The sequence below is a fragment of the Brachionichthys hirsutus genome, chromosome 13, assembly GCF_040956055.1.
Source record: "Brachionichthys hirsutus isolate HB-005 chromosome 13, CSIRO-AGI_Bhir_v1, whole genome shotgun sequence".
Lineage (NCBI taxonomy): Eukaryota > Metazoa > Chordata > Actinopteri > Lophiiformes > Brachionichthyidae > Brachionichthys > Brachionichthys hirsutus.
Window position 1 is genome coordinate 3,154,752 of NC_090909.1, and position 23,960 is coordinate 3,178,711.

The following is a 23,960-nucleotide window of genomic DNA, read 5'->3' on the forward strand; positions in this document are numbered from 1 at the left end:
CCTCTGTAATGGACGAATGTCCACTACAGAGGACGTGCCAACGGTTTGGGTCTCAGGAGGATATGCACTCACCCTGGTTCGTGAATCAAACGCTTGTCTGACGTTCATAAAGAATATTGCACCTATTTATTGACTAAAAACATACATTCGGTTGCTTCCACTTGGTATCGGGACCCCGTGCGGAGCTGCGTTCGCACTCAGAAGAGAATCGATCCACAGCTAAAGTTTATTGGAAAACATACATCTTCAGTCAAGCATGCCCTGATTCATACTTCAATGCATTTCTGCACACACACACAGACACACGTTTGCATCTTCCATTGATCCATGCCCACTTTTAAAAAGGACTTTCTTGATCGTCTTATCGATGGTCGGCATCGTCAGCCGGATGGAAAGAAGCGGCATCGCTGCAGCAATGATGTCATTTCACTTCTGTATCGTTGACTCTGCACACATTCAGGAAACACTTTGCTCGTTCGCTGCGTTGTCCTTCCTTCGTGGCGGCCGGTGTGCGTGACGAGGCGGGAACGCCTCCTTACGTCACATCCTGTTAAGCTTGCCAAGGTCTGTTTAAAGCCGGCGGCGTCAGTACGGGGCAAACAGAACCGGCGTGTGTGCCGTACAGATGGGTCCAGGTGCCGGGTGCAGAAGCGCCTGGGGGAGGGGCAGACTGTGAAACAGGGCGGGGCTTGAGTTCAAGGCGGAGCGGAGAGGGAAGGAGGGCAATGACGCCATGGAAGCAGCAGCTACGGAGAGTTGGCGGTGCATGAGAGTCGAGGCCAGCGGTTTGGTCAGGTCCGGGTTTTTTCGTAGCGCCAGGTGAATCTGACCGGGGGGGGGGGGGGGGGGGGGGTTAAAAACAAATACAAAATTATATATATATATATATATATATATATAAAGGCAAATCAGAGAAGATAAAGGAGAACATCTGAGAAGCTACAGCCCCAGTTACAAATGTATAATTATTACACCATTTTCATTTTGTTTTCTCCTGGTAATTAAAAGAAGCCAGGATTTGTTTTTCGTGATGTTGCGACACTTTCTCATTGATCATTTCACGATGTTTCAAAAAGGCACTCAACTAGCTGCTGAATAGTTGAACTTCTTGCGATAGGCTGTGACGTTTAGTAGGAGAAGTTAAATGTATCCACCAATCAGACGAGGCCGCTTTGTCAGGGCGTGTCCCATTAGCCATTTTTAAATCCACACACATTGGCTTTCTTAAAAAAATATTTTATTTTTCTAGTTCGTAGGATTAAATCAATTCAGACACTGGCCCTGAGAAGGGCTTTCAGGAAGCTTCGTGCACACGAGCCCCTGATGTGGAATGAAAGTCAGCGAAGCAACAGCGGCGTACTCACCGCTTGGAAGCTCGGGTGGTGCAGGGCGGGCGTGTACGGGCTGAACTTGGGCTTGGCTGGTTTACCGGCTGCTCTGTCTTTGTGTCTCCTGCTGCTGATGTGCTGCAGCGGAGGAGACGAACACGCCGCAGGAAGCGACACGAGACGCATTACACTCGCTGGGAAAGCTGAATAATCAGTCGCAATGGTGCTCTGAGCATTCAGGCAAAAGAAAAAGTATAGACTACTGAGATTCAAACTAGTGCATGGGGGGGCGGGGGGGGGGGTTGGATTCAGTATTTCATCGACAAGCCCGAGCAGATGGCTACGGGCCATCGCAACACACAGTCAGCGGCGAGCCGATGAATATTCATGAGCACCTGGCCAAAGTTAACTTTTAAAACAGTCGGTTACAAAGACCAACACTGTGCATGCACACGGCGCCCTATGTCTGTGCTAATTGCTGTAGCAGAGACATCAGGGACATCAGAGACACCAGGGACATCGTCACCCACTGACCTGCTTGAGTTGAGTCTCGGAGTTGACGTGAACGTCGCAGATCTCGCAGTGAAAGGTTTTGTTCTGGAGGCCGGTAGCCGACTCGGACGGAGGGGCCGACTTGACCTTGACCCCCGCTCGAGGGAAAGACTTGATGGCTCCGGCGCCGCTCCTGGCCTCCAGCATCGTTTTGTGCTTCGTGCCTGAGCAGATTAAAAGGGTCATATCGGCAGAGCACCAACCGCAGAGCAACCGGGGTACCTACCCACCGCTGCTGTGGGCCTGCAGCTGGGATGCAGAGTTGACGGCCACCTTGCAGAGGGAGCAGTAGAGGAGGCGAACGGCTTTCTCCTCCTCCGTCTCCCCCTCTGGAGTCACTTCTGCCTCTCCATATCTCTGAGTCTCCTTCTCCGGCGTCCTCGTGCCGGATGACGGCGAGGGGCCGGGTGGCGTTCTCAACGTTTCAGAGGGGCCGTTGCTCGATGGCTCCTCCTCTGATGTTGGCTTTGATGCCGAGGCTTCTGAAGGAAACAGGAAGGTGGTGCATTAAGAAGACAGAATGAGTAGCGCAGCAATGACACAAGCCTCCCAGCACACAAACAGCTTAGCAGAGAGATGATTTAGCGCTGTGTGACCGACGTGAAGCGACTCCCTGGACGAGCGTGCTCTGATTTAAAGATTCACTCCGATACCGGTGACTCGCTCTGCCGAGGTGAGTGCGTGTCGGCTGCCCGATTCCCTCTGGGCTGAACCTGTGAATCTCCCACAGTCTCATCTGCAAACTCCTCTCTCGCTCTCTCTCTCTCAGTCTCTCATATCAGCAAAGCCGAGTCCGTTTCTCTCGTCTTTTTGCTCTTTGGCCTGCGGCGAAATATATTATTGTCAGTCCTTCACGCCCACACGCTCAAGTATCAGGAATACACATGTGGACACAAGTTTGAGTCAACATTTGCACAAACCCACGCTGCGCAGTTACGCACCGATCGTAGTCGTGCTGCTGAAGTTTGAGTATCCTCTATCGTCGTGAAGCCCAGAGCGCCCATCAAAGGGTTAAAGTCGTGACCGGGAAATCGACGCGTGCACCGTACGTACATCTAATCCTGTCCATACACACGCCCGCAGAGACACACACCTCTCGTCGCTGCGTCGGAGCCGGATGACGTGAGGATTTGCGATGTGGTTTCCATGACAACTGGTTCAGGGGTCTTGATCTTTGAATCTGGGGCATCCAGCGCTTTCAGCCTCTTTGCATGTTTGGTGCCACGATAATGGGAAGCAGCCTGAGCCTGTGGACACATGCAGCATTGAACCAGGAGGCAATTCTTTAAAGCTCTTGTGTTTATAAATCAGGACACAAAAATGAAAGGAAAAGTTTTAGACGCTGCCATCACGCTCGTGTTGATTAACCGATTTTAAATAAACAGTGCTCGCCGACATCAGCTGAAAACAGACGTATTTATTGTGCTCTTAATTTAGAACAATTCCCTCTTTCTCTTGTCGTGCAAACTCGTGCTTTATTGCTATTAAGCAAAGTGAAAGGCGAACACTCTGCACAGGTTAGACCAGGGGTGGGCAAACTTTGACTAGCAGGCCACAATGAGGGAGGGGCCGGGCCAGGAACAGATGGATGGAGTGTTTGTATGAACTTATATAAATGACATGTAAAACCATTGCATGAAAGGATTTGGCCTTTTACAGGTAGCATTACTGGGAAAAGGTAAAATCAATGAGGTTTAATTATAATACAATCTAATTTTATGATATAATTTGGACAAGTTCGGCAGGCCAGATTAAAAAGCCCAAAGGGCCGTATGTATGCATTACCCAGGAGGAATGAATCCAGCTAGAGAGCAAGAGCAGGTCTGACTCAGCTGATTTATCTGTCACGATCAGGCCTGTGTGAGGAATAAAAACCGAAAGCGTGGTCTTCCCACGGGACAACACCCACATCAGAGTTGAACCTCAGCCGACAGACTCCACAGGAGCTGGCCTTCCTCTTCAGCGGCGAGGTTAGGGAGAAGCCCGAGCCGATTACGACTTCCCGGACGTGATCCATCTGAAGGAGAGACCCGGCACAGCGTCAAGTCACGACTTGTTAAGGGTTGTGGAAAAACAAAGCTGATTTCAAGAATACAAATGCATATCATCTCAGGGTAGAGGCGGGCGGAGTCAGACACATTGCACGCACACACACACACACACACACACACACACACACGTCAACGAGACAATAGACCAACAACTCAAACGATAATGATACTTCCTGCAGTCAGAGGCTACAAACAGACTAAGCCAAACAGGTTTGAGGCGACATTCCAGATTTGTTGATTGTGGCGCCTTTAAATACCGAATGCTCGAGAGAAAAAAAAAAGGCACAATCCGGCCCGAGCCATTTCTCCGCTGTGCATAAATACATTTGGCTGAATTCACGTCTTCCTTCCGTCTCGGTCCGCCTTACAAGCATCCCTTTGTCCGCCAGTGGGAGCTTCCTCTTCTTAACTGGTCAGCAGCATTCATTCCTAACACTTTGCTGGCAAGCTTCTTAAATAAATTCCGCTTTGGGCTCAATAGCAGCATTTTGGGCTCCGGCGAAAGAAATAATCATGCAAACAAAAAGAGTATGTCAAACATGTCTACAGCGTCGTCTGTCTGGTGGAGCCAACGACGGCGCTTTGACAGCCCAGGCCTCACAAATGGAAGTGAGGATTAGAGACCGAGGAAAAAATACATAAAGTGATTGTTCTGTCACATAAACAAACAAACAAACAAACAGCTGAGGAGAATATTAAGAACCTTTGGACTGGGTTTATTTATGGGTTTAAGAAATGGGCAGTCAACCTCCCTAGGCATTTGTGTGTGTGTGTGTGTGTGTGCGTGCAGCTCTGGAGATTACCTGCTGGAATGTTTAATGGGCACATACACTCAGCTCTATAAAACCCAACTGGGCTTCGTGGAGCAAGAGCAAACCCATTACCTGTGATGAAATGTAGGGAGTCGTATAACCAGGAACAGCCAGTAGAGCTTTATGGAGAAGTGGCCAGAGTGTGTGTGTGTGTGTGTGTGTGTGTGCGTGTGCGGGCGGGCGTGCTCTCGATCTCTTTGATCATCTCTCCAGGCTGCTGCTCTGGAATTCATCTCTGCAGCCACTGGTCTCTGATCGCTCGCTGCTTCCTTGCAGCTGTTGGTTCTATATTTATTAGCACAAACTATAAAAATATCTAAAAAAAAAAATCAGAAATCATTGATTAAATACTAGCATTGGTATGGAAAAATACAATTACAATGACTAAAGACGGTTAATTATTTTTAATAATAATCATATATAAACTGTGTTTAATTAATTAAACATTTTATTTCTTTTAGATCCTGTCATGACTTTGATCACTATCATCACTATTATTATAACTATTCTTACTATTGTGTATAATAACATATTCAGTCAAATCTTGACTTCATGATCACTTTCATTTTCGAAGAATTAATATTTTAACACTAATAAAAGTCTCTCGTCTCTAATCAGCCCGGGGCTCCCTTATCACATGTGACCTCCCATCACAGACTCTCCCTCCTGTCAACAGGAAAAGGTTAAAAAGCCATGAACCGATTCTAATTGAATCACTTTGGCAATCTGTTCTAATGCGACGACGCTGTTCACGGCGCTGGATCCGGAGGAAAACTGGCAGTAATGAAAAATTGCTTTTCTTGAAAACCTCCCAAACTCATAAAGTTACTAGGTTTCCAAAATCGAGGCACCTTTTCAGAGGCCGACCCAACATTCATCTGGAGGAAATGGAGACATGTCCATACTGAGACATGCAAAAAAACGCCCTCAAATCCCGATACAGAGCGGGGACTCTCATTCTGACTGCCATCAGGTTAATCTTGAGATATCACACCTTGTCAGGTAGAGCGTTTCACCCAAGGGGGGGGGGGGGGAGTTCCGTTCATAAATGTGTGCTTTAAATCTGATTATTATTATATAAAGTATTTTTGTTTAAATACGGCTTTTAAAAATGGAGGAAGAAACAATTCTGTTGTAAAATAATCTGCCAGATTTGAACCAATTAGCCTACTTGAAGCAATAATTAGATTAACCGGTTACAATTTGTAATTTTTAGCTGCAGCCTTAAATTCGTACTTTTTCTTTCTCCATTTTATTTTATATAAAAAAAGAGTTAAAAGCCGTAAATATCTAAATCTTACACCAGCGAGCAAGCGCAAGGCCGACTCTACAGGAATGCAGAGACAGGGAGGGAGAAAGCATCGGAATGATGTGAGAGAAAGGAAAGAATTCTAAATGGATGAAGCGGGATGTGACTCAGCAGGAACGTTGGGAAATCTGAAGAACCGATTCAAACTCCAGGGAATCACAATGAAGACGACCTTTTTCTGCCTCGAGATGGAAGGTCATCCGCCGCAGGAAGCCGAGAGAGGATCCCAGACAGATGTTGGGATTTCTCCTCAGGTGGCAGCAGGAAGATACGAAGCCTTTCCGGAGCTGCTTCTGATACGAAACAGCGACAGACGGGATAAATTATTCCCTACGTTGTACAGCCGAGGATTATTTCAGGGCCGCCGTGATCTCCCTGCACGCCTGGCGTCAAGCCCTCAAGCCCTGCCGGACGCTTCCACTTTCTCCGGAGTCAGACTTTTTGCCCTTGTTAGTTCTCTCCACCTTCGCCCGTCACAAACAAACCAACGCAGACAAAAGCAGCGTGTGAGGAATACCAAGGAATCCTGCCCCCCCCCCCCCCCAGGTTGTCACGGCGCTCTGCATCAGAGGTGATATATTTGGAACGGTGTGGGCAGCATATTGAAAAACAAAATCAGGCAGGCGGACTATTCCCTGGAATGAACTCTTCCACTTTCAGGAGTGTGGAGTGTGATGACACAACAACTGGGATTTTTATGTGGGGGGGGGGGGGGGGGGTCAACGCAGAAGGTAGGGGCGTGGTTGCCATGACAATCAGGATAAGCGACTGTACTCACGTCGGCGAATTGATGCAGCAGGCGGAAAGGTAGGATTGGATGAACGTCCGGAGAGGCCTCGGTCCTGCCCGGCACGGGACGAGCCAGCGGCGGCGGCGGTGCAACGCTGTGACACACGTTACCTAGGAAACACAGCATGGTGAGGAAGATGGAATGAAACGGGCAGACAGATAAACAAACGGAGGGATGATTCACCGGGGAAGGACAGAGATGCTCTTAGAATAAAACCAGAGAGGTGAAGACATTCGCCACGCGAACGATTTTGAGCTCAGATTTTACCGTTTGCGTGAGATTTAAAGTAGTTTCCTCCAGTTTTCATCTACACAACTTTAGAATTCTGATGATTCACGACTGACGACGCTTTCCTGAGTAACTTCCAGACATCTAACTGATGAACTGACTCGTCGTTTGACTCACAATGAACATTCCTGAGTGAAAAAAAAGCTTCTCACGAAACTTAGTCATAATTCATGTCAACGTTCGGGCCTTCAGGACGGGACGCCTCGACCCATGAGAGCTGCTCAGTGTACGCACGCGCGCGCGCACGCACGCACGCACACACACACACACACACACACGCACACACACACACACACACACACACACACACACACACACTGCAATAAGCGTCCCGTTTACGGTGCCCTTCTGATTGTTGGTAGATTTTCTTGTTTGTTCTCTGAGCCCGATTACGCTCTGACTCAGGACCAGCCTGCCTGCAAGTGTAATCAGAATAATCTAAATGTCGACACGCCCATCTGCTCAGATTAAAGTGATCTAGATTTACTGCAGCAGAGCCTGCAGAAACGTCTCGTGTTTCATTGAAACATGATGCTTCAATCCCATCTCACCTTTGATCTTTTCACCACCAAGAAAGCATCGTGGATTTGTCACGTCTGTTCGCACCGGATTATACGTGGACTCTATTTTGTGAATTTAAGCAGAATCCCATTCAGGTGCGCTCTGCTACGGGTGCCGGGAGTGACCAAATTCCTTCTCCTGACAGGTGCAGGGAATAAACCGACAGGTTGCGGTTCATCTCCCGCTGAAGGAGTCCGACGCTACTTTACGTACCGGTAACATGTACCGGGTCTGCGGGACGTGATTGGCGGATCACGCCGCGCGGACACGGCAGGTATACCACAGGTGGAGGAGGAGGAGGAGGAGCCTGCAACGGGCTGCGTTCAGATGTGGCACCAGAGCAAAGGTTTATTAAAGCATGCAGGTGATTTGGGTAAATATAGGAATAAAATATCAATTCTCCGGTAGACTGACATCACGCAGCCTCCGCCGAGCCCCGCGTGTCCCGGTTACCGGAAGAAGAATATATATGCACCGAGTCAAAACATTCATCGTGCGCAGTGAGTTTGCAATGGTCACTTAGGTTTTGCAACTCCTCCAAAGTTCACTGATTTAAAAATTACGAGGCGTAAAAACAACAACTGCGGAGATAGATAGAGAGAGAGAGATGATAGATAGATAGAGAGAGAGAGAGAGAGATGATAGAGAGAGAGAGAGAGAGAGAGAAAGATGGATAGATAGATAGATAGATGGATAGATGGATAGATAGAGAGATAGAGAGAGAGAGATGATAGACAGATAAACAGATCAACAAGTGACTCCGCTGCGATCAGAGCTAAAACTCAGGAGATTAAAAGTACAGCACGTCGTTTACGTACCGAAATACATGCCTGCACCAGAGGGAGGTGAAAGCCCCCCCCCCCCACGAGGCTTCACGTGTTCTCTTCCACCGCCGTATCTCCGCTCAAATCTCTCTCCTCCGCTGCTGCTGCTGCCGCTTTCCATCTGGATGCCCTCCTCCTCCTCTTCCTCCTCCTCCTCTTCCTCCCCCTCCTCCTCCTCCCCCTCCTCATCTCTTGATGACTCGTGTACTCTCCTGCTCCTGTGATCTGCACCAGCCCCGAATGGATGAAGCAATAAGAGCACAACAACTAAAGAACAGCTCATCCTCTTCCCTTAAGTTACTTTATTCAGCTTTTCAAACTAGACATCAAACGTGCTTTGACCGTTTTAAGAATGAGGAGAACCCTTTTGTTCTCCAGCCTGCGGTGCGGCTCCTCTCTGCAGTCTCCTGTGTTCTCCTGTGTTCTCCTGCGTTCTCCCGTGTTCTCCCGTGTTCTCCTGTGTTCTCCCGTGTTCTCCCGTGTTCTCCCGTGTTCTCCCGTGTTCTCCCGTGTTCTCCCGTGTTCTCCCGTGTTCCTGTTTAACTGGTTCCCTCACGCATCCATCCTGAGCCCATATTTTTAGATGCATCCCAGGAGGAAACTACACAACATTATATGCTGCACGCTTTAATGCAGCATTATGCATATATGCAAGCACTGAAAAGACCTCCTACGATCATGGCTGTTCTGTCTTTGATCCTGGGGGGGGGGGGGGGAATCTCCTGCAGCTAAAAAGTTTCTCCATGGAACGTTGTGAAATCACAATCGAAATCTGATGTTCTGACTGGATCAGAGCGGCTTTTGTGCAAACACAAGCATGAAACATGAAACACGAAACATGAAACATGAAACATGAAACATGAAACATGATCTACTTCCTGCTGCCTGGATGTCACCGCTGAAACATTAACGTGACATGATGACATTCCTGCAGGCTTCACCGTTTCTGCTCTCGGGTTTCAGCTGAAATGAAATAATCATTTTTCACACATGCCCTCAGACAAACAACAGCGGCTGCCATGGCAACTGAGGTATGCGATATGATGTACCCGGCTGGGCGCACCCGCCCAACTGCAGCGGGCTCCGTTACGACATTTAGAAGAAGTTCATGGATGCTGAGCTGAAAAGCGAGAATGCACCCAGATCCACACCCACGGTGATGGAAACAACTCAAGGTGAAACAAAGCAGCTCAGGCATTGAAGCAGGATGGATGAGTCGCCATGGTAATCGGTGTGCATTGGCATTGATTCTATTTCAATCACACACTTGTGAGACAACACCGGTGGTGCGATAGCGAGGTTGATGATGGATTCCAAGAGTGTGTTTTTTTTTTAAAAGATGGCTTTTCCAAGGGTTCAGAGGTCATAATTCAACACCACACAGATGTGGTGTTGTAAATGCAAAACTCTCAGGACAGGGTTCCTCCCAAAGCGCCGCAGGGAGAGGTCCTGTAAATGATAAGCCCCTGCATGCTGGGGTCACAGGCCCGTACTACACCGTACAGGGGTCTGCTTTCAGAAGCAGGCGATGCCTCCACAATCCTCAGCCTGTCCTTTAAGTGCTTTTCTGTTAAGGCAAAGAGGAATTTGTCAGAATCCATAAAGTTGCAGAAGAAAATCAAACCAAGGCTTTGGGACAGAGGGAGATTTCCAGATATCATGACCTGCAGGCTTTCGCCGTGTTCAGACTCTGTAGATTATTGCACCAGACGCTTTTACTCAGCCCATCGTTAAACATTTACTGGCCGCTGCTCAGCCCCCCCCTGTCGTGTTTTAATAAGAGGAACTTAATAAAAGCATTTGCAGCGATAAAATAATGTACGCCTGAGGATCAGACGCCGCACACTCTCACCACAGGTAGTCACATCTGCAAGCCGGAGACATCTGTCCAGAAAGACATTAACTACTTATAGTCTCTGTTGTCCCGCATGAGTCTTCTAATTACATTCATTACCTGGATATCATCTGTAAACCCGCACGGAGACACAGTAAGGATGTGTGGGATGAGACAGGAGTGTAAATGCCCCCTAGTGGACTGTGGTGATGCTGCATCTTAACTCATTGCATCATTGCTGCCACCTACAGGCCAGATTAGGCACAACCCTTTTTTTTTTAGTCATTTCATTACAGCTGCATCATTTTGAAGTATCTGAAGTATTAAATACTACAATACTTTTTTTATTGAGGTAAATATCTTCCCTGCGAGAAATATGTCTAATGTGGAAAATAAGTTCATATACTTGTGGCCTGTTGTTACCTGCACACGTAATAATATAAATATTTTATTTGAAAGGAACACCAAAGCATTCATTCATAAAAGAAACGCAATTTCATAATGATGATTTAAGATATTGTAAAGGGGGGGGGGGGCGGAAATTAGTAAAGAGGAAAAGCAATTTAGAGAGCTTTTCTTAAATCGTTTTGAATCATATACTGGAGACATTTTGGACATAAACAGGCTTCCACGTCAACTTGAAGGGCAGTCGAGCGTGATGTCGGTTAAACAAAGCAGCTCTTCAGTCTGTTAGGAGTTAAAGCAGCATTTCCTCTTCTCCTCCTGCGCCTCACTGGTGGGTCCGATGTTGCCGGACAGGGTGACCGCGCTGATGGATCCACGAGTCACCTCCCTGCTGGCCACCTTCTTTTGGATGGCTGGAGATAACAAAGGCAAAAAAAAAAAAAACGAGTTGATCATTCTTAGCGCTCACACAAGCGGAGGATGTTTGGACCTGACTGAGCTACTGCACCTGCAAGGACTTCGTTGAAAGCAGCTTCAACGTTGGTCGAGTCCAACGCCGAGGTCTCCATAAACAAGAGTTTTCTCTTCTCTGGTCGGTCCGAGAGATCGGAGCAGAGGCGAAGGCGACAGCTGAGTGTTAACTGCACTTTTTCCACGCTCAGAAGGAGTCGTGCCAGAAATCTGGAGGGGGATAGACATTCAACCGACCTGCAAAGTCCCTGGCCTCCTCCGCGGGCACGGTCCTGAGCTTCTCGAGGTCTCGCTTGTTCCCCACCAACATCACCACGATGTTGGTGTCCGCGTGGTCGTAGAGCTCCTTCAGCCACCGGTCTGCGCTCTCGTAGGTCAGGTGTCTGGAGATGTCGTAGACTAAGAGAGCCCCAACCGCTCCCCTGTAATACCTGCCATTTCAAGACGACAGACAAAACACTCGCGAGTCTGAGCCGCTGCACTAATGGGAGACTCACAGGATTACGCGCCATCTTTACTCTAATGTGTGTGTGTGTGTGTGTGTGTGTGTACCCACGCTGAGGTGATGGCCCTGTAGCGCTCCAGCCCGGCTGTGTCCCAGATTTGGGCCTTGATGGTGAAGGTGTCCATCTGAACGGTCCTCGTGCTGAACTCGACGCCGATGGTGGTGCGGCTGTCGTGGTTGAACTCGTTCTTCGTGAAACGAGACAGGAGGTTGCTCTTCCCCACGCCAGACTCCCCGATCAGCACCACTGAACGGACGCAGAAGCCCAAACACCACTATAAACTTCCCCTGCAATCGTTTTACATCGCACAAAATCACATAAATGCAAGTTCAATGGTCCAAACTTAGAACTTCTGGCACAGAATCGGATATGCTTCACCGTCACCCTCATCGTGACGTCACGTTAACGTGGCAGAGCCGACATTCTTTGGAATGAATGGAATGGAGTCGCGTCTGATTCATTTGAATCAGAGGGAGAAAAAGAAAAGAGATCAAACGAAATAAAAGTATCCTCGGTGAACTAAAGCCCACGTTCGACAGGTCAGAGGTCAAACGTTGGGCCGTCAACTGGACAAAAAGCCGTCAGTTCTTACTTTACTCATAATCAAACAGTCAACAGAAGCCGACAGACTTGAGGCCCGTGCAGGAAACACGACTTCCTCTTATTGTCTCTTCAAACACAATCGCAGCTTCGGTAAACACGACTCACCTTTGTAGACAAAATTGTACGACTCGTCGGAACCCATTCCGTTCCTCGGGAAATATCCTGAAGGCAGCTCAAATATCAGCTGAAAAATAAAACCACAAACTCAGTGCTCTTCCTCACTCCCCCCTCCCGAGTGGAGAGAGAGCTTAGATTACAAACGGGGGGGAAAAGAGAGAACTGGTTCAGCTGCAACCACACTCTTCCTCGTCTTCATCGGTGGGTCGGGAAAACCTGCTCGCTGAGGACAGGGCGAGTCCTCCCGTGTCCTTCTCCCTCAGTGGTTGACAAAGGATGACTGGTTGAGGAGGTGGGGCGGGGGTGGGGGGCAGAGAGCAGGTGTAACAGGTACAACCACCCGTAGTTAGTCATCCAGGAAGAGACTCCACCTTCGCCTCTCCTTTCACTCTGTAACTCTGGTTTATTTGTGCGAGTAAAGCTCACCTGTCAGGTGCGCCGTGTACCTGAATGCAAAACCATTACCGCCCCCCCCCCCGAGGCCAGGAGGGATGTGGGAACAGACACTGATTTGAGAAGGTGCATCTTTTTATTTCCGATTAAAATACGAGTGGAGTCACTAAAAGCAAATTCTGCGTTCTCGTTTCTATCCTATTCAGGAATAGTTTTGTAGGTTTCCCCGAGAAGAAAAAAAAAACCTTTGCCCATTTAACTAAGTTTAAACACCAAAGAGAAGCTTAACAGAACTTTTAATTCATTCCTAGTACCACACCTTCAAGGCCAGGGAATGAATGAAATGAAAAATTAAAGTACAAGGACGCCGTCTAATGCAGCCCTGAAATGAAGTGACTCAAGCTGTCGACTGTTTTGAACCATATTTTATTATTTTTTATAACAGTACTGTTAAAAGTTAGTTTCAACATGTTCAATTTGGAGATGGATTTTCTTTTTCTGCTGAGGTGAACAGACAAAGCAGCTAAAGAAGCAGTTGCCAAGGTTACCACAACTACAATGTTTGAGATTTCGAAAAGGAAAAAAAAAAAAAAAAAAAAACCTAGACCATGATTTTCGAAAATGCATAGTGCCTCGATTTTACTTTAATTTAGTTTTCATTTCACTTTTATGATCTCCATCTAATTCATGCGAGACAAATCAGAATTTTCTCTAGGGACTAAACTGCACTTCAAAATAAAGAAAGGAAAAATAGGATAAAAAGAATAATCATATTAAAATGAAAATAAAGTTTCATTCATATTCATTTTAAACGGTGCCCGCTGCGTTGGAGCCGCTTTAACGTGACACTTGATTACGGTTACAGGCCTGGATGATGCTGTTGCAGAATTCACCGGGTGGCTTCTCACTGACTGGGCTGGATGGGCGGGGGGGCAGGAAAGGGCAGAAGGCACAGCAGTGGTGCCGCCGAAGGGAACGGACACTGTACACTGGAGTGGCCACTTTTATTTGGAATGGAAAATGAGGGAAGTGTGGAGGGCATCATTTTCTGAAGCGCCTGCAATAAATAGTAAACATTGTTGGGCAAAAAAAACATCTATTCATGGAGAACGCTGAGGATGGGAACATCTGTGTGGGCAAGATTTCCTCCTGAAGTTGCACAAGATTACCGTCTGATTATCAGAAACAAATCCTGTGTTGATTTGCTAGTTATACGCTAACAAACGGCCCCCTGCGGGTCTTGTACGAGGCAGCCGACGGCCAATCACACCACATGATTTCGCCCTCTGTTATGCAATGGAGCTTACATTTTTTTTGTGGCGACAACAGTGAATGAAGAAATGATTTGGGAATCCCTTTGTGACCGGAACACCCAATCAAGATGAGGATGGTTTAAGTCCAGCTCTACGGCAGCAGTCTGGGACTAGGAAATGATCTGAGGACAGATGTAGAATGGAGGGGGGGGGGGGTTCTTACAGATCCTGCTTTGTTAAGTTTGGGGAAATACACTTTAATCTCGGTTCTCTGCAGGCGTTGGGTGTGTTCGTGAGTCATGTGTGTATGCGTGTCAGTGAGTTATGTACTGCATGTCCTTTATGAGGGCTGTGAGCCCAGCAGTCTCTCGATAGCTGCGTTGATGTCTCCTCCAGTAGCGATGAGGGCCTGCAGGTTGGCCTCGTGGTTGATGAAACCCATGGCGCTCAGCTGGTCCAGCTGGGACTGGAACCGCACCTCGGGGGTCTGGGTCTACAAAAGGGGGACATTATAGGACGTTTGAAAAGGAGACAAATCCATACAGGTCTGAAGAAAGTCGTATCCGTGCGCGTCTATACCGTAGACACGCCTCCTCCTCCAACACCTCCAGCAAACATCTGCAGCATCTGTTGCATCAGCTGCTGCTGGGCGGCACTCGTTCCTGCGCTGCTGCTGGGTGAGGAAGATGGATTCTCCGTGGGCATGCCTCCTCCTGTGGGTATGCCAGGAATGCCACCTGTGAGTATGCCTGGGACGCCACCTGTGGGCATGCCGGGAACGCCGCCTGTGGGCATGCCCGGAACGCCGCCTGTGGGCACGCCCGGAACGCCGCCTGTGGGCATGCCCGGAACGCCACCTGTGGGCATGCCCGGAACTCCACCTGTGGGCATGCCCGGAACGCCGCCTGTGGGCATGCCAGGAACTCCACCTGTCATCAAACTAAACCAAGAGAAAGACAAAGAGTTGAAAACAACTGCTTCTATGAATAGAATGCAACACTTGCATATTTGTCTCAGAGAACAGACCTGGGCATGAGGCCCGGCGCTTCTGTCTGCAGCGTCTGAAGACCCTGTTGAATCTGCATTAGAGCTTGCATGGCCCTGGGATTGGTCATCACCGACATGGCTTCTGGGTTCTGCATCTGCAACCATGCAGAGGATGCAGCGATTAGCTAACCATGCAATCATCAACAGAGCCTGCTACGTCGTTAGCGCCGTCTTTGTGTCACACGGTGCGAGGAAAAGCCATGACTAATGTCATCAGACGGACAACGCGAGCAGTACCTGCTGCAAAAAGATGGGCAACTGGGATCTGAACTGTTCCTGCAGCTGTGGGTTTCCAGCAAACAAGGGGTTATTCATCAAAACCTGGTACAGAGAGGAAGAAAAAACAGTCAAGATAAAGCGCTAGTCCTCATCTGCTCAGTAACTAGAACATACAAGACCAAAGGTTTCAAAGATGGACGTCGCGTTGTGCAGAGTTGTGCTTTAAGGTCGTTCTGCCTTCACAAGTGGGCTTGGTTTATGAGGAGTGAATAAATCAGAGCTGTGAGTTTTATTCTGTCTTATAATTCACAGCATGCGAGATTAACCGACAATCCTCTCTGTTGAGCATCCACCTGGGTTAACTGGCCAGGCTAGATGCCTCTTTTTACATTTCATTGCCAACTGTAGACTTCAAATATCGTCAATAAATCCCACATGTGGCATTCAAGAATTCTAAGGTTAGCTTGTAATCTTTCTTTCGTACCTGGGAGGCCAACTCTGGGTTCTGAGATAGCGACTGCATCATACTTCGCATGTAGGGCGCAGACAGCATGTTCTGCATCAGCTGAGGGTTGTCTGAGATCTGCTGCAGCAAACTCTGCATGCCCGGGCTGTTGAACATGCCTTCAATGCACACAAACGAGAGGGCGTAAAATTCACGTGCGCTAAAACGGGGGAAATAATGAGCATGCGCTTCTTTTGAGAATAACGGCATGCTTCGTCTTACCGTTACCGAGGCTGCCAGCGTTGATGCCCAGAGGGTTGGACACACTGGGATTGGTGGCCCCGGGCGTGCTAGTGCTTCCTGCGGTGCTTCCTCCACCCTCAGAGGCATTAGAAGAATTTGGCGGCCCCCACGGGTTTGGCAGGGGCTCTCGGTTCTCTGTCCGTGACGGCTGAACGCCAGAGTCGGAGGTGCCACCTAGAGCTGAGAAAGGGTTGCTACCAAACTACAGAGAAAAGATTAGACACGTTTGAAAACTCAAAAACTGTTGAAATACACGATATTCAGCCAAAACAATGTGTGAAAACACAGATCAACGTGAAACAAACAAAAAAAAAAAGAATTGGATCAGTAAACATTTGTTACGGATACCTGTTCCCTGGCAGCGCTGAATATAGGTTCCTGGATGTCGGTGTACATCCTCCGCAAGGCATTGTAACCTCCAGGGATGCTTTCCAAGTTGCTCAGAGCTCGGTCCTGGTTCCGCATCATTTCCTGCATCATAGCCGGGTTCCGGGCCAGCTCCATTGTCTGGCAAGTGAAAGTGAAAGAGGGGCAGCAACTCGGTAACGTTCCAAGTTATAAACAGCTGGACCAAAAGCAGTGAAAAGCTACAAATGAGCAGATCTCGCCATGCCATCCGGTCGCTCTCCTGTTCGTCCTACCTGTCTCATGAGCTCAGGGTTGTTCAGCATGTGTGAGATCTCGGGGTTGCGCTCCATCAGCTGCTGCATCTGAGGGTTGGCCATTATCATCTGTCTCATGAGGTCTGGGTTGGACATCATGTTTTGCACCAGCGGGTTCTCCATGATTTGAGAAAGCATCTCCGGGTTTGACATGAGCTGCCTCTGCATCTGCTGCTGCAGTTCCATGAAGTTACCGGAGCCCATGCCGAGTCCAGACAGACCAGCCAGGTCACCGAAGCCAGCTGAGCGTGGAACGAACACACAGATCTTTGTGGTGCTTTGACCCTTTAAGGGTTTTTGCTAGTAAGCAGGTAGACACACAGTTGTACTCACTCAATATGTTGGGCGTCTGTGTGGGTGCTGCGGTAGTGCTGGGCGAGCTCGCTGAGGAAGCGGGGACGGCGCCTGGAGTAGGGGTGGGGGTGCCTGCTGGGGCGGAGGTTGAGCTAGATGCAGAGGTGCTACCGCCATCTCCTGCCCTATGGGGATCATTTGTAGAGTGATAAGTCAATATGTACACACACACACACACACACACAACATTGCATAAAGATGTAGCCTTACTTGTGTGCTGTCTTTATGACTAGATGAACTGTCAGGCCATCCTTGATGCCATGCTGGCTCAGGCTGTCACCATCCTTCAAGATCTTCCCTGCAAAGATGAGAACCAACTGGTCCTGTTTGGCTTTGAATCGCCTCGAGATCTCTTCTTTAAACTGAAAAAGAAAATGCAAAAATAGCTGAGAAAGATAACATAATGAAGGGGATTATTTACACTGAAGCACGGCTGCTTAAACTGTAGTCTCCTTTAAAACCCTATGAGTTTGCCCTATACAAGGCTCCAAATCTGCAAAAACTTTACCGGTAATAAGAATATTGTGAAATAATTAGAATTGAAAACTGTCTCATTCTCAGGGAAGCTACTCTCATTACATTACATTTTAAAAGATCAGTGTAAATAAGAATGTTGACAATACACTCCAATCAGCCACTAATACAAAGCTTAATAGTTATGCAAGATATGATGACAAGGCATTAAAATGAAAGAGTAGACATAAAAACATAAAGATTAAAGGTATCTTCAGAAATTATTTCCATTCATGTTGTTCGGCTTTTTTAATTTTAATTTTGCTGCTATTAAGAAAAGTAATTGTTTTGGCCCAACTTTCTTGTTCTACTAATAATTTACTGATTTTAAATAACTGTTGGGGGGTTCGATTCAAGTCTCAGCTTTAGCTGTTTTACACCACTACATTATGAAATGGGTACATACAACACAGACGTGGAAATGAGAAATGTACTGTGACGACTAAAAGTGAAACACATACAAGTATGTATTTCGTAATTACAAAAACTGGCTTAGCTGACGACAAGAAATGCTAAATAAAGTCTGATCTTTCTCTGACTGCACGGATGGATTAAGATTTCACTGCAGCACGTCGTCAAGTCAACAATCGTTCTGAGAATACTGTATTCCCTTGAAAGCCGAGTGACTCAGTGGAAGCAGTCAGAAGGTTCTAGAGTGGTAGCAGCTTTAGCATTGAAGCTAAAACAGAAAATGTAGCACCAATCGGATCAATAATCCACCAAATCAGTTCTGCGGTTCTATCAGGCCATTGTGGCAAGTAGCGGTGGCCGCAGCAAAATCGAAACCCGTCAGCTGACACTTGTTTGGCACTTAGCTAACACCCCAGCTCAGCAGGCTGTGTTAGCTAACTGGCTAGCTGTTGGCTAACCGGATAGCCAACCTGAAATAGAACACGTAGTTATATGTCTCTATAGTGTATCAACAACGTTAGAAACACCGCGTAGATGTTGACCCCAGCGGTAAAACTTTTAATACACACGAACTCTTTGCTTCCATGCACTATTAGTTAGCCGGTATGACAGGCTATGCTAACGCTAACACGGCTAACTAGCTTCCTAGCTGAAGTTGTAGGCACAAGCATGACGTTGGATCGCGGCGCTGAACCGCACTGGCCAGCTCCTCTCTTGCGAAATCAACAAACCTGAGTAACAGAGGCATCTTCCGCGATGGCGATTTCTTCTTTGTCTTTAGGAGTTTTTACTGTGACCTTAATAATAGTTCCCTCCGACGTTTCAGGTTTATTATTGTTGTTATTACCAAGATCTGCGGCTCCTTGGTCAGCCATCTTTACTCCGCCGATGGAACAGCTCGGGTTTGACGTCAGCTTCCGGGTCATAAGAGGTCAAGCCTTTCTTCCAGAACGATTCTAAGGACTTCCCATGTCTGCCCGGAACCAGGCGGAAATGTGTTTCCCCTGAAATGCCTCTTTTTTAAAATAGATTTTTTTTGTTCTGTTTGTTAAGATAAAAACTTGCATTGAAAATCTGTCTCTAAAAGTGACACTTCAACAGAAACGGAAAAAAACATTAGCGGATTTACTCTGTCAAGAAAGTTGTCGGAACATCTATTCTAAATCTAAACTTTCCTTTGAACATGACCAAATTATTACAGAATCCACTTTTCTCTTGACTTCCTCCTTGAATAAAAAAAAGTTAAATCCAAATTTTATAATATCTTGTTAAATTAACAAGATAAATTCTCTTGTGTCTGACATGGGTGCTTTGGCTTCCTCTTGCCCCCCCCCCCCCAAAAAATAAAAATAAAATAAAAATTATAAGTGGTTTGACTCCACATTGCTCATAGGTGTGAGTGTGTTTAATGAATCCACGACCCTGAGACAAAGGCTACTCTATCCCTCCTGCAACCCTGCAAGGAATTAGTAATTATAGAAAATGGATGCATGTTATTCTTCTTTTACTTTAATAGCACTTTGAACTCTGAAAACCTGCCAGATTGCAGTTATTTAAAATGTATTAAATCGAACACCATTAGTTATAGCTTACAGAACCTGTTCTTTGGATTATTAGTTCTACTGTAACTCACTTTTAATAAATACAGTCCATGTCACTAATTCCTCTTCCCTCCCGGTAGTTGTGTGTCCTCTCTCCTTCTGTTTGTCCCTCCTTCCGTCTCAGTCTGCAGGTCTTTCTGTCCATGGCGCAGTGGAATCTGAACCTGTGGCTGTCAAACTGGATATCCTGATTGCTAGTATTAGCCTCTCCTCCTATCTGACCTTGTCTCTGTCGCTCCCTCCCTGTGATTGTCTCTCTGTCTTTCTACCTCTGTATCTCTCTCTCTCTCTCTCTCTCTTTCTTAACCCGACTGATCAAGACAGATGGCCGCCCACTGTGAGTCTTCTGTTCAAGGTTTCCTCACCTCCGTTGCCAAAGTGCTTGCTCTTGTGGCACAAGTTGTGTTCTGGCTTTCCCCGCTACACATGTAAAGTGCCTTCCGATAACCTTCTGTTATGATCGGGTGTTATAGAAATAAAAAAATGAATTTAATTGATCTGTCAGGTTTCTCCGTATTTCAGGTTGAATTTGAAAATCAGCCGCTGCCTACAGAATCTGACCTATCTCTTATTCACTCTGCACAAACTGGATGACTGAAGCAGTGCATCGTATTCTCTCACGCATACACCCATGCACAGACGATCCATCAAATCGCTCTCTGATTCATGCTGTGGTAACCCTCTTGAATTTAGATTTGCATGGCATATCGTGTTTTTGCATGTTTTTTTTTTTTTTTTGTGAATCACACTTGCACATTTTTGAAAATGTATCTCTGTGTTGTGTGAGAATGGACTGAATATATTGGATTTTTAATGAAGACAGTCCTAGAGCAGAGAGAGTGTGAGAGAGGTACTAACTGTCACACGGCGCTCCCTCTACTACACTGTATGTGTCCCTCCGCCGCCACAGCGCTGAAAGAAAACTGTGTGCTTCAGCAAGTCACATTGACACAGACGGGGTGCAGACATATGCATATCCCCCGTTCTAGAGTAATCTACAATCAAACAACCCCCCCACCCCTCCCCTCTTCCGGGCCCCTCAAAGACCACACAAACACACTCAAATGTATAGAGTCACATGCGCTGTGGCCCTCATTCAGACACGTCCTATACAGGCTGACAGAGGATTTTGCTTTCATCGACAGAAAAAAATGAGTGGACAACTTTTGTAGTCTGTGACTCTCTCTCTCTTTCTCTCTCTCTTTCAGCACAAGGGAGAAACAGCTCTCACTCTCTCTTTTCCCCTCCATCCGCTTCCATCTTTACCTCAGACAGGTGTGCAGAACAGAGGCCGCATTTCCAGAAACAAGGTAAGGGATCAAATTTCAGCTCTTTTTCGGGGGGGTGTATCCAAGAGCAATACTTGTTTTTTCTTCTTCTCATGACTGGATTCAAAGAAGACGAAACTTTACTTGTTACTGCTGAACAAATGCTGACGAGATGGACGGGCGAACAGCAGCCACAGATAACATGTGGATAAAATGTGATGTGATCCGCTGTTATTCTGTATGTGAACATGATTTATTTTTTTCCCCCTCTCTGTAGTTGCTCTCAAGAGGCCCCGTTATCTCAGCTCAAGATGTACAGCTTCATGGGAGGGGGCCTTTTCTGTGCTATTGTGGGCAATATCCTCTTGGTGGTCTCCACTGCGACAGATTACTGGATGCAGTACCGCCTCTCTGGAAACTACGCCCACCAGGGTCTGTGGAGGTACTGCATGTCCAACAAGTGCTACATGCAGACTGACAGCATAGGTAAGACGTCCGTGGGACCTTGTGAAAAATGCGCTTTATCTTAAAAACGTGTGTAATAAATGGATTCTGCATGCAGCCGGATGTTGTCTAGACTGGTTCTGTTTCTGTCCAGCTTACTGGAATGCCACCAGAGCCTTCATGATCCTGTCAGGGATGTCGTGCTTCGCGGGCATCATCGCCGGCATCATGTCATTTTCTCACTTCTCCTCCTTTGAGAGGTTCAACCGCTCCTTTGTGGCAGGGATCATGTTTTTTGTGTCCAGTGAGTCTCTTTTTTTTCTGCGCCGACAGACACACAGTCGCTTGATCGGCGCTACGTGCGACTGACGAGGCATCTCCCTTTCAGCTTTCTTCGTTCTGCTGGGTATGGCCATTTATACTGGAGTGACGATCAACTTCCTGGGAAGACGCTTTGGTGACTGGCGCTTCTCCTGGTCCTACATTCTGGGCTGGGTGGCCATGCTCATGAACTTCTTTGCAGGTGAGAAAGGATGGGGCAAAGGTCAAAGGTCAGTCTCTGTCCCCAGACATCCTTAATTATTATTCAGCAAAAACAGCAACCACATTATGTTTAGCTATGAAATGTACTGCCCATATATACATATTTATACTTACTGATACAGCGTAAGTAAATCCATCTCTATCTGTCCACAGGTATTTTCTACATATGCGCCTACAGAATGTGTGAATGCAGGAGAGGGAACGGCCCGCATTAGGAGGGGATGGTCAGTTTGTATTAAAAGGAGGACATTATCATATTGAATCAAGTACACGCAGAAGACAGGCTTGACTGAAATACTGAAGAGATGACGTCTGACGCTGCTTCCTGGAGGCCTGTGACAGTTTCCTTATCGTTTTCCAAAAGGTCGTGCTCCAGAAATATGATGATTGCACACAGGCACAGCGAAATGAATAAAGTGTTCTCATTTCTAATTCCAATAAAGAAAATATGGTTTTATTTAACATCGCTGGATAATCTTTTGCTGGTTACATTTTCACTTTCAGTTAAATTAATCCATAAATGTAGATTTTTTTATTTAGTTAGCAGTATGAAGGCCCACCAGAAGGTGGCAGCACTAAAATATATTATATCACAATACTCCAACTACTTATGAGCAATTTCAATATTTTAATAACAATATTTCCCTTCACTATCCTTTATTATATACTATATATATTTACAGAATATGATGTGGACATATTAGACGACACAAAGCCGAATAATTCATTTTATAAATTATAAATCCCTCCCAGGGCTTCATTCCTTCTGACAAGGTGTTCCCCAAACATATAATTTAATGCATGCTTCTTCTTTTTTTTTTACGAGGTTGTTGTTGACAGGAAAGCGTTTCCCTTCTGTCAGCCAACATGGCCTTTCGCACCGGTTTTGTTGACATCCCACACGAGCGCTCCAAACAACAGACAGAGCATGGAAAAGTGTCAGGAAGCTGTTTGTGTTTATTACAATAGAACCTCCTCCTGATTGTGTTCTTGGCCCGCCCCGACTTTTATTTAATGCTTCCTCCCGCTTGCTGGCACTAGTTCATTCCTCGCCATCAGCTGAGGGGAAAGAAGCGGCAGCCGCTGAGGTAATGAATTCTTTGTGACACAGGAACAATGAGAGAAATGTAAACAATCGCTGGGCAGATCCCTTGATCCGTGTTTCCCTACTTGGGGCCCCGTGGCTGCTGTAGAGAGATAAGCTCCGGAATATTCTGTGCTTTTCCCAGATGCACTCAAAACACCATTCCAAAACTTTCACTGAGGCTGTATCATGCCGATAATACCACGCCAAATAACACGGAAAATTGTCATATTTAATTTAATATTTTGAAATGATTCTCCAAAATGGGAAATGCATAAATATTTATTTTCTCTGTTTCATCCATTTTATTGGATAAAATCCTATTGTTTCAATGATTTCAATTGATCACGATGAGTCCATGTGTGGTTTTGGAAAGACTTTATTGTGTCGCGGGTACTAATATGATACTGCTATTTAGAGCGGACAATGCAACAGACAGAAAGATGGTGAAAACATTGCACAGGAAAAACAAAGAATAAAAGGATATAAATTACACATTACATCTTAAATACACACACACACGCACACACACACAGACAGGTGAATATGGAGTGGTTGATTTGACACGAAAGGGAGGGAGGTTTCTGCTGCAGCTCCGGGTGGGGTTTGGAAGAGAGTTTGTGTGGCTGGAGAAAGATCAGTTTCAATTTCTGTGGAATAGAATGTTTGGAATATTACTTTGAATTTAAAAAAAAAATTGTGTATGGGGGGGGGGGGACATCTGTTGCTTGTGTAGATTTCCTTGGAAATGTTACAGGATATGTTATTTAGCGCATATTTAAGGCTTCCCAAACATACTGGTGAAAACATGCACGACATGGTGTGAAACCGAAGAAGAACAATTCCAAGCACTTTCAGTGATAAACTGCAACACAAAAAATATATATTACATATCTATCTCCCTTTTCTGCTGATCAATTATTATTCAGGAAGAAACACACATTTTCACATTGACTACTTGCAACAAAT

At 46.5% G+C, this 23,960-nt stretch overlaps 4 protein-coding genes across 4 annotated transcripts; 1 reads left to right on the forward strand and 3 right to left on the reverse strand.

The window, feature by feature from the left end:
- Window positions 1-585: 585 nt before the first annotated feature.
- Window positions 586-8,519, reverse strand: LOC137903269 (zinc finger protein 385D-like). Its single transcript, XM_068747414.1, has 9 exons — window positions 8,510-8,519; window positions 6,831-6,952; window positions 4,735-4,737; window positions 3,790-3,897; window positions 2,974-3,127; window positions 2,111-2,362; window positions 1,863-2,044; window positions 1,365-1,466; window positions 586-825 (listed from the first exon to the last, which is right to left on the reverse strand). Exons 1-9 carry the CDS (start codon window positions 8,517-8,519, stop codon window positions 586-588), a joined length of 1,173 nt encoding a protein of 390 aa, XP_068603515.1.
- Window positions 8,520-10,784: 2,265 nt separating this feature from the next.
- Window positions 10,785-12,640, reverse strand: LOC137902834 (ras-related protein Rab-25-like). Its single transcript, XM_068746922.1, has 5 exons — window positions 12,440-12,640; window positions 11,782-11,977; window positions 11,463-11,656; window positions 11,263-11,343; window positions 10,785-11,167 (listed from the first exon to the last, which is right to left on the reverse strand). Exons 1-5 carry the CDS (start codon window positions 12,474-12,476, stop codon window positions 11,040-11,042), a joined length of 636 nt encoding a protein of 211 aa, XP_068603023.1. The 5' UTR covers window positions 12,477-12,640; the 3' UTR covers window positions 10,785-11,039.
- A 613-nt stretch (window positions 12,641-13,253) lies between these two features.
- Window positions 13,254-18,932, reverse strand: ubqln4 (ubiquilin 4). The gene is made up of 11 exons (XM_068747022.1): window positions 18,783-18,932; window positions 17,338-17,489; window positions 17,107-17,252; window positions 16,753-17,015; window positions 16,460-16,618; window positions 16,091-16,313; window positions 15,848-15,987; window positions 15,382-15,465; window positions 15,124-15,239; window positions 14,677-15,037; window positions 13,254-14,590 (listed from the first exon to the last, which is right to left on the reverse strand). Exons 1-11 carry the CDS (start codon window positions 18,924-18,926, stop codon window positions 14,438-14,440), a joined length of 1,941 nt encoding a protein of 646 aa, XP_068603123.1. The 5' UTR covers window positions 18,927-18,932; the 3' UTR covers window positions 13,254-14,437.
- Window positions 18,933-21,231: 2,299 nt separating this feature from the next.
- LOC137903156 (lens fiber membrane intrinsic protein-like) lies at window positions 21,232-22,122 on the forward strand. Its single transcript, XM_068747291.1, has 4 exons — window positions 21,232-21,406; window positions 21,519-21,668; window positions 21,753-21,887; window positions 22,061-22,122. Exons 1-4 carry the CDS (start codon window positions 21,232-21,234, stop codon window positions 22,120-22,122), a joined length of 522 nt encoding a protein of 173 aa, XP_068603392.1.
- Window positions 22,123-23,960: the final 1,838 nt, after the last annotated feature.